The sequence below is a fragment of the Diabrotica undecimpunctata genome, chromosome 2 (genome assembly GCF_040954645.1).
Source record: "Diabrotica undecimpunctata isolate CICGRU chromosome 2, icDiaUnde3, whole genome shotgun sequence".
Classification (NCBI taxonomy): domain Eukaryota; kingdom Metazoa; phylum Arthropoda; class Insecta; order Coleoptera; family Chrysomelidae; genus Diabrotica; species Diabrotica undecimpunctata.
The window spans coordinates 174,729,071-174,739,916 of NC_092804.1; the positions used below are offsets into that span (position 1 = coordinate 174,729,071).

General features: G+C 31.9%; 1 protein-coding gene across 1 annotated transcript in view; it reads right to left on the minus strand.

The window, feature by feature from the left end:
• ifc (delta4-sphingolipid-FADS-like protein ifc) overlaps window positions 1–6,967 on the minus strand; it is a 46,159-nt gene extending 39,192 nt beyond the window's left edge. Inside the window, exon 1 of the mRNA XM_072524076.1 lies at window positions 6,689–6,967. Coding sequence (XP_072380177.1) covers window positions 6,689–6,770 — 82 coding nt within the window. The 5' untranslated portion in view covers window positions 6,771–6,967. The remainder of the gene's footprint in view (window positions 1–6,688) is intronic.
• Between the last annotated feature and the right edge of the window lie 3,879 nt (window positions 6,968–10,846).

The following is a 10,846-nucleotide window of genomic DNA, read 5'->3' on the forward strand; positions in this document are numbered from 1 at the left end:
ATGATAAGGATTACCCAGAAATGACTCGAAGTACGTTATGGAAACTTTTAAAAGAAATAGGCTTCGGCTGGAAAAAGAATCCCAGAAAGTCTATTTTATTAGAAAGAAGCGATATTGTCATATGGAGAAGACATTTTCTAAGAACCATAAAGGAAATGAGAAACCAAAAAAGAAAAATATTTTATCTTGATGAAACATGGATCAACGAGGGTCATACACCAAATAAATTTTGGCAGGATGAAACTGTTACAAGTCAAAGGCACGCTTTTGTAAATAACTTATCTACTGGTTTAAACCCACCATCAGGAAAGGGACGCAGGCTGATAATAGTACACATTGGCAGTTCAGACGGTTTTGTTGAAGGTGGTTTATTAACTTTTGAATCAACTCGTACCGGTGACTACCATGAAGACATGAACGCTGATGTCTTTCAAGAATGGTTCGAACAAATGATAGATCTTCTTCCTAAGAACTGTGTAATAGTAATGGATAATGCAAGTTATCACTCCAGGCTTATAGAAGGACTGCCCACAACCAAGTGGTTAAAAAAAGACTTGCAGAATTGGCTGAGTTCAAAAAATATTACGTACCATCCCGGATCTATAAGAAAGGAACTTTATTCGTTGTGTGCCCTTCATAAAGAAAAATTTAAAAAATACGAAATTGATGAAATTGCCAAAAATCGTGGAATGACAGTACTTAGATCCCCACCATATCATTGTGAATTAAACCCGATTGAACTGGTATGGGCACAGATAAAGAGTGAAGTTTCAAGAAAAAATACCACTTTTAAAATTCATGATGTTAAACAATTGTTTTTGGAGGCCGTAAATAATGTAAAACCTGAAAACTGGGAAAAGGCAGTAAATCACACTATTAAAGAATAGGAAAAAATGTGGAAGCTGGACAATATTACTGATAAAATGATCGAGCCAGTTATTATAAATCTGGGTTCTGAAAGTTCATCTTCTGAATCTGATTTGGATTTGTAACAAGTAGCTGTAAGTTTTATATTAATATTTTTATTCATCTATTTAACATACCTTAGACGGTTTTAAAAACTCTTTTTCTCTTTTGTAATTTTTAAAAATTAAAAAAAATGTGAATTTTTTAAAACCCTTTTTAATGTAGGCCAGTCAGTTCTAATATAGTGTGTGATAAAAGAGGTCACTTTTGTTTACATACACATAACACTTTATAACACTGAAATAATTCATTTATTTTTTACGATTATTCAAAGTAATTTTTCAATTAATCTTGAGCACGCCCATGGAGTGGTCGGAGCTACCAGTTAAAATTATGCTAATTACTCTCTCGTTCATAAAAATAAACTATACAGCACTGCAGCAAAGCTGCACGGATGTTGTGTTGAACCAGGTTCTGCAATCCTTTAACTGGGATGTTCTTCTTCCTAAACCTAGCTTTCCAAATATTTATTACAGAATGGCTTGTAGGATGGCATATCTGTTTTATGAATCCAAAGATACAATGACTTCGACAAAATATCAGGAAATTTTGAAAAATAATCTTGCCAAATTTCTGCTGTCCTACATTTAAAACTAGTAAAAAATGGTTTGGTAATAATAACCAAGTCCGCACTTTAATGTTATTGATATATTCTTATATTATATAATGAAACAAAAATCATAAAAAACCCAAGATCGATTTGAACATGGAATTAAGTGAATTATGCCAAGTTTCAAACCAACATATTATGTTAAGTATGAAAAAAAAAAACGATGCCACAAAGGATTGCAGTGATTGTAAATCCTCATGATGTTTTAATGCTGTATTAAAATACTAAAATCCTAAACCATGTTGGTAAAACTGATTAAACCTAAACTACATGTGGACCAATGTTATAGTAAAGAAATCATGTGAAAATTTTCTTCACTTTTAGGACCACATTCACCTACGTAAATATAAATATGCAACTCTCCTTTATTGACACCATAAACTATTGACATATTGGGTGAATTTGGAGAACTAAAAATTCCTTTACTAGATAAGGAGATAAACATGTTTCACAATTGAATAATTTCAACGAAATCAGTTAAAGGTGTTCAAATATTGACCTTGAAATTATATCTCAAAATATAAGCTGTAGACATTTACCAATGTAATGATTTATGAATCATGTATGTATTATTTGATTAAAGTATTTGTAGGAAATCTTTTATATTTTACCAGAGACTACTGTCTGCAACTATGTAGAAGAGACTGATTTAGTTATGAAAAAAAAGGGATGCAAGTATTTCATTGATAATTTTTTTAGATGTATCAAACGCATTTTACAGTTTCAACGACTCAATTTTAATGGAAAAATTGGAAAGATATGGCAACAGAGGTTAAAAAAACCTTCATGAACAGAATGTTAGCAGAAAGGAGTTCAGGAGTAAAGAATCAATTAATGAAGGGCTATTCATTGTAGGTGAAGCTACAATGTTACGTCTGGTCGCAACTATTGTACGGGGTAGAAACATGGACACTAAAAGCGCAAATAGTTAAAAAGATTGAAGCCTTTGAACTTTGGATATACCGGAGAATGTTGAGAATTCCATGGACTGCCAGGGTCACCAATGAGGAAGTGCTGAGAAGGATGGGTCGAGACAAAAAGTTGTTGAGAACGATAAAAGTACGTAAGACTGCATACCTTGGACACATACTAAGAAATAATAAATATAGTCTTCTGCAGGTCATCATGCAGGGTAGAGTCGATGGCAAAAAGGGAATAGGTAGAAAGAGGAAGTCATGGCTGCGAAATATTCGAGACTGGACAAACATGACTGTAGACGAATTATTCCACGTTGCAAAAGACAGAGAAGCTTTTAAAAATGTGGTCGCCAACCTCCGTTAATGGGGACGGCATAGGAAGAAGAAGAAGAAGCTACACCCACAATGTAGCTTCTAAATAATTTTAAAATGTTTGTCCTTTGTCTAGTGTTTTGTGTAACTGTATTATTTAATGTATATAACATTCAATGGACATGCTGAATAGCCTACATTTTTGACGAAATGCCCCTGAAGATGCTCTGAGAGCGAAAGTACTTGGGCCAGATTAAATAAAATAACTGTGCTCGATATCTGCCTTTTATTTGATTAAAGTTAAAAAAAATATCTTGATCTTCTTAAAAATTAATTTATACCTTAAACAAACTGTTTGTTTCCAAACATAAACATTTACTTTCAACAAGACGCACTGCCAGATTACCATAGAGACAATATGCAATATATTTAAATACAATTTTCCCTAGAGATCGTTTAACCAAAGAGGTGTGATTAAGCAGCCGGCAACATCGCCTGACTTGACACCACTTGATTTTTTCTCTAGGATTACCTGAAAAACCTCATTTATGTTTTTACTGAGTGCTAATTTACTGAGAGAAAACTCAGTGACTTGTGAATTCGAATCAGACCGGGGGATCAATGCTTATTGAGACATTGTAGTTGTTCTGATGTAATAAACAACTCTTTTTAAAGATAATGAAGGAGACTTTACTTAGTAACAAGGCATGTACTATAGTGTATTTTTATGTATGAGAGAGTAATAAAACAATAAATTATGTATGCAAATCCCTAAACTATTGATACGGGTGACTCAATGAAAAACAGATATTTGTCAACAAGTTTACAGAAGTATATAGGAAAACAATTTTAAATTGAGTATGACCACCAGGTATAAAGGTTGAAGCAGAATAGAATACAATAGTTGTGAGGGTTACTAATCCCTAAATAAGGTTGCCAGTGTCGGAGTGATGGAAGTTAACAGGTACTAATGAATTTGCAAGAAATGTAAGATGTTTATTTTATTGGTTATAAGTTTAATAAGTACCTACCTATTTGCAAAATAAAGTTTAATTCTTTAGATAAAATAAAACGTTTTATTTTATCTGAAATGAGTGCATTCCACAAAGTAAGGGTTTCAACAATCAAACATTTAATTCTTTAATTCCAGGAATCTACGACAGTAATTGACTAGATAATTACCTTCTAAACTTATTCCACAGAAAATGTGATAGTGGGTTTTTCCATTTTGTAGGAAGGTCCAAGTGGCGTATTCAAAATTCTTAACAGTTCACTAAAAGTAGGTACTTCAGTTGCAAGGTGCAGTTTATTGTGTATACTAGTGTTATGGAAAATTTGGAAGTGCCGTGTAAACGCCGAAAAATTGGTCCTCTAACAGTTAATGAAAAAACATTAATATTTAATTATTTTAAATCATTTACAGACAAACGTTTATGTGAAAGTGTTGATGAGACTGTTGAGTTAGTTAGCAGTACACTTGGTGTTGGGAAATCTACGATTTACAGAGTTATTAAAGAAGAGAAATGTGGTAGTTTTCAAATGCCACGTAATGCTCCAGAGAAACCAAAATTTCAAATAGAATATCATTTTAAAGAAGGACTTCGACGGAAAGTGCATGAATTCTTCTTTAGACAAGAATTTCCAACATTGGATAAAGTTCTTGTCTCAGTTCGAGATGATAAGGATTACCCAGAAATGAGTCGAAGTACGTTATGGAAACTTTTAAAAGAAATAGGCTTCCACTGGAAAAAGAATCCCAGAAAGTCTATTTTATTAGAAAGAAGCGATATTGTCATATGGAGAAGACATTTTCTAAGAACCATAAAGGAAATGAGAAACCAAAAAAGAAAAATATTTTATCTTGATGAAACATGGATTAACGAGGGTCATACACCAAATAAATTTTGGCAGGATGAAACTGTTACAAGTCAAAGGCACGCTTTTGTAAATAACTTAACTACTGGTTTAAACCCACCATCAGGAAAGGGACGCAGGCTGATAATAGTACACATTGGCAGTTCAGACGGTTTTGTTGAAGGTGGTTTATTAACTTTTGAATCAACTCGTACCGGTGACTACCATGGAGACATGAACGCTGATGTCTTTCAAGAATGGTTCGAACAAATGATAGATCTTCTTCCTAAGAACTGTGTAATAGTAATGGATAATGCAAGTTATCACTCCAGACTTATAGAAGGACTGCCCACAACCAAGTGGTTAAAAAAAGACTTGCAGAATTGGCTGAGTTCAAAAAATATTACGTACCATCCCAGATCTATAAGAAAGGAACTTTATTCGTTGTGTGCCCTTCATAAAGAAAAATTTAAAAAATACGAAATTGATGAAATTGCCAAAAATCGTGGAATGACAGTACTTAGATCCCCACCATATCATTGTGAATTAAACCCGATTGAACTGGTATGGGCACAGATAAAGAGTGAAGTTTCAAGAAAAAATACCACTTTTAAAATTCATGATGTTAAACAGTTGTTTTTGGAGGCCGTAAATAATGTAAAACCTGAAAACTGGGAAAAGGCAGTAAATCACACTATTAAAGAAGAGGAAAAAATGTGGAAGCTGGACAATATTACTGATAAAATGATCGAGCCAGTTATTATAAATCTTGGTTCTGAAAGTTCATCTTCTGAATCTGATTTGGATTTGTAACAAGTAGCTGTAAGTTTTATATTAATATTTTTATTCATCTATTTAACATACCTTAGACGGTTTTAAAAACTCTTTTTCTCTTTTGTAATTTTTAAAAATTAAAAAAAATGTGAATTTTTTAAAACCCTTTTTAATGTAGGCCAGTCAGTTCTAATATAGTGTGTGATAAAAGAGGTCACTTTTGTTTACATACACATAACACTTTATAACACTGAAATAATTCATTTATTTTTTACAATTATTCAAAGTAATTTTTCAATTAATCTTGAGCACGCCCATGGAGTGGTCGGAGCTACCAGTTAAAATTATGCTAATTACTCTCTCGTTCATAAAAATAAACTATAAACATAGGCTATATAAAATGATTATTCCACTAATAACTTTGTATATTTTGATGCCGATAATTAAAAACAAAAAACTATTTATGAAAGGAAAGGAGGTCACATGATTAAATAATTCTTATTCAGCTTGAATAGAACTTCTACTCTACTCTTACATAGAAACATTGTTGGAATGGAATTAAGTAACAGTAACTTTTAGTGCACAATTTTGTTCATAAGTATCTTTTCTTTTGATGTAAACTGTTGAATTAATCAATAATATTTTGTCACTTTAGGATTTGCAAGTATTTTTTTATACAGAATATCTGTGTTTTACCTGTAGTTTGCTTGTTGATATTATCGTCTTGATAGTAGGTATTGTAGACAAAATTGTTTAAATTATAATAAATTTACAATCATATTAGCATTATATGAGTAATATTCCGTTTAAGAAGAATTATTAAGTAACATAAACTGTGTTCCAGGTATTTTATAAATCTGTTGCAGTTTATATTATATTTTGCATGATAGATTTTGATAACCTTGCTTCTTAATTTTCAGTATGTTTGTTATTTATCACATTAGGTTTATCAATAGTTGACATATCTAATTTGTACCAATTAACATTTTTATAGTGCAGCTGGCTTGGTTATTATTATGAATAATGAATCATAACTTTAAACTGATAAAATGAAATTTCTTAGAAAACTTTTTCCCAAAACGATTAATGATAAAAATAAACATTGCAAAAAGAAATCTTTGCCAAAATGCTGATTTTATAAAACAGCAATAAATAAATCATTCAAGTTATACATTTGCTAATAACCTGACAGTTTGTAACCGGTTAGATAATACCTAATATAATAATGATTATTTAAGGAAGTGAATCAACTAACCTAAGATTAACTTCCTGCGACTAGCATGAGGTTCCTCGGTATATACCCATTCAAAATCTGTTCTCGATACATGTTGGCCCATTTTTGAAAATTTCGCACTTATAACTTAATTAAAAAATTAACTTCTTAATTAACAACAATTTAAAAACTTCGCTATTTGACACATTCTTAGCTGACCGGATGCGACACACTCTCACGTACTCCTTAAACTATCAAAAAAGACTACATTTAGATTCAGAATTGAGTGAATTGACTAGTCCGGTCTGACAATACTCGCATTGGCTTTCCATTCGTTCGCGTGATGATAAAGTATGAATGGTGTATGGTGTGAAGCAACAGGACCGTCTTGAAAATAATTTTTAAAATTAGCACAGAATATTAGGATTTCTGATACACATAAACTCCTCTATGACGTCAGAGGTAAAATTTTGTTCACTCAGCTTGGAAATATTTTGACAGAATCATACACTACAACGACAGGATCGTATAACAATAGTATCATGGTACAACATACTACAATTCTATAAAGCTCGTATGAGCACTGAGATTGGGGATGTTCTCTTATAAATAGAGACTGGAAAATATCCACTAAAAAATGTCTAAAATATGCATGCAATATGCATATTAAAACAGGCTGAATATGCACAAATATTATGCAAATATGCATTTAATATTATTTAGATATATACACTTTTAATGTATAAAAATAATTTTAAATTTTAGGTTAAATACAGTGTGGTTTGAATTTAAAACAAATTATATTATTATTTCTTGATATATTTTCTAGACTTCACGTTTTGTGACAAATAAAACGCCAAAATATATAATATCTTAAAATATTTTATTTTGACCACCAGATAAATCAATATTATAATTTGCTTATTCTGTCTGTCTCTCCGTAATGTAAACTCTAGCGCTGACATTACATTTACATCATATCTTCATTGTTATTGGTTCCAATGGGGCGTCTGATGCGTTAAATGCAAGGGGAGGGGATAACGAGTATATTAAGATAGAAAAACGAACAAAGTGACTATCAAAAAGGGTGGTTCGATTGGAGCGTGTGATGCGTTAAATGAAATTGGAGGGGATAACGTTTATCTTAATATAGAAAAACGAACAAGGTGACTACCAATAAGCGTATACCTTATTTTCGTTATTATTGAATAGCTACATTGTGAGATATCACATGACAGTAAAAATAGATACAATTTGCTTATTCTGTTTGTCTGTCTGTATGTTTGTCCGTAAGGAAAACCTTAGCGCTGGTATTACATCATATAACCGTTATTATTGGCTCGATGCGAATGCATGATGCATTAAATGAAAAGGGAGGGGATAAGGATTATATTAAAATAGAAAAAACAAACAAGGCGACTACCAAAAGGGCACTACCCCTTATCTTCGTTATTAATGAACTTACAGTGACATACGAGATCACATGACAGTATGGATGAGAATAGACACACTGCAAGGCGTGCTTTATTAACCTGAAGAAGGCCTCTGACTGAGTAACAAATAAACAACCGATCGAATCCTAACATGCGACATAGCAAATAAAAGGGGAGAATATAAAAAATATAATATGATACAAAAAACAAACAAGCCGACTACCAAAAGTTCACTACACAACATCTTCGTTATTAATGAACGTATAGCAACATACGAGATATCAAAGGACGCTATGGATGAACATAGATTTACTTTAAGACAAATTTTGATATAGTAAAACGCTGAGGTAAGCGTCGCGGAACTAGTGTCACAAGATGGCGTCGTCACGGAACTAGCGCCACAATATGGCGTCGTCGTGAGTAACGTCATAAAATATTGATTCTTTACATAGATTTACTCTACATCATTTTACTCTCGATCAGTTCGTTTAAATACAGTTATTATACAAATGTATATATATATATATATATATATATATATATATATATGCATATACATTTTGCACATAATCCAGTCTACTTAGAGTAAGTATATCTGCACAACAGTTATTTCTGAAGGGAAATATTTCCTACAGGAACCGTTTCCTTTGTTTGTTATATAGAATATGCTTGCCTCGTCTATCTTCTTAAAGAATGATGGCTTCTATTTGTTGGTGTATAATATTGAAAATAATAGTATCATTATCTTGCAAATAAGCAATAAAAAATGTTTTACATACTATGTCACTTTCCACTTTAGAATCATTAAAATTATACCAAAACCTTTGTTTCTTTGACTATCACCTTGTCCGCAATTGTTTATCATATAAATAATTATATAAATATCTTCCTTTATTATTTTATGTAGTTAATTCTTTAGCGGGCTACCGATTGAGATTGTATATTATATTTGTTTATTATTAACAGCAGACACCTGTAAAACACAGCCTGTTATTATAAGTAGTTTGTATATTAAAAACGCAGACACATTTACTTACCTCTTAACCTTCGTTTACATGGTTTGTTAGTTCTTGACGTACGTCAATCAGTTGCTTACGGTATGCTCGAATATAACTGAACAACTTGTCGATGCTGTTGTTGTTATTGAATAAATGGGTGGAATACTTTAACCAGGCAATTAATATAGAGGAAGAAGAAGAAAACCTGGAAGACGAAAGAGATAAGATAAGGAGAACAGACGAGAGGGAAGAGGAATCACCAACGAGTCTTGAAGTTAAAGATTCAGTTAAAAACTAGCCAGAAACAAATCAACCGGAATAGATAATCTCCCAGCTGAAGTATATAAAGAAGGTGGCCATGATACCATAATGACATTACAGCAGCTTATAAAAGAAATATGGACACAGAAATCCCTCCCCAATAATTGGAATACTGGAATACTTTGCATCAAACACAAAAAAGGATATAGCTTTGAATGCTCTAACAGCTCCAAATGCAGCGTATAAAATATTTTCCACAGTACTATGTTACCGTATAGCACCATATTCAGAACGGATAGTAGGAAAATACCAGGCTCTAACAAAAAATAATGAATACACGTTTCGAAAGAAAAGTACTAAGGCCAATTTATGAACTTCGAACTTTATAGAATATACCAGGAATATGATATCGTAAAACATATTAAGATAGGACCTCTGAGGTGGATAAGGCATATAATGCGGATGGAACAAAATGGCCCAGCTAGAACAAGGTTCCTTGAGGGTTGTAAAGCCAGAATGAATGAATGAATGAACACTTTGTCGATATTTATCAAAACTTTTTTGGTTGATTGAAGTTAGTGCTTTTTGCTAAGCATTTTAGACTGACGTTAACCTCCATTATATACTAGAATATCTCCTCGATAATCAGAGATAGTGTCCTCTATTAAAAACAACTAATAACTCATTTTTTTGTGTTTTGTTTTTTTTTCGGTTTTTGGTTGTTTCTCGGATAATCTTTTTTTTACAAAAACGAATGAAGGCTTTCGGTATGGAATTTTCAGACTCCTATGACATCTTTGATTCACCAGTATGCTCAAGCAACTCATTAGATATGCATAAAGCCTTTTTGAAGCTAATCTTCATAAAGAACGTTCGGGACGAAAACGTAAATGCGAAAAAATTAAACAACACAACAGTTTCTAGAATTTCCTCATTGACTGAAAGTAGTACATATACGCAGAAGGATACCAAATCGTCGTAATAGGGAGGCAATTAGTAAAATAAAGGTGTAATATGCCAGAAAGACATTCCAGTGGTTATTCGATATGAATTACCAGAGAAAATAGGTTACCTACGTAAAATAGTAATTATTGGATTTCATATACAAATCGTAAGAACGCTCTCTTCCGTCGGATGTTTTACGCCATCTCGTGCTTTTTTACATTAATTCTGTACAATTATTATTAAACTCCATTCGCTTAGCTCGGACAAATTTTGACAGATTCATTGTCGGAAACCTACAACACAACAATTCCTACTTCTCAGTATTAATAGCTCAAGTATCCTGCTATTACAGACTTCTTTCTTTAAAAAAAGAAGAATTATTCTAAATAGTCGAAGTGTATACTAAACCCATCAAATTTTGGGTAGTATATATTTAAAAAATATATATTTAGTTGTTATAATTTAACATAACTATTTATTATATGGTGCAGATAAATAAATATTGATTGTCGGAAATTTGCAAAGTTCTATTTTATTTACTATTTAGTTTGTTTACTATTAAT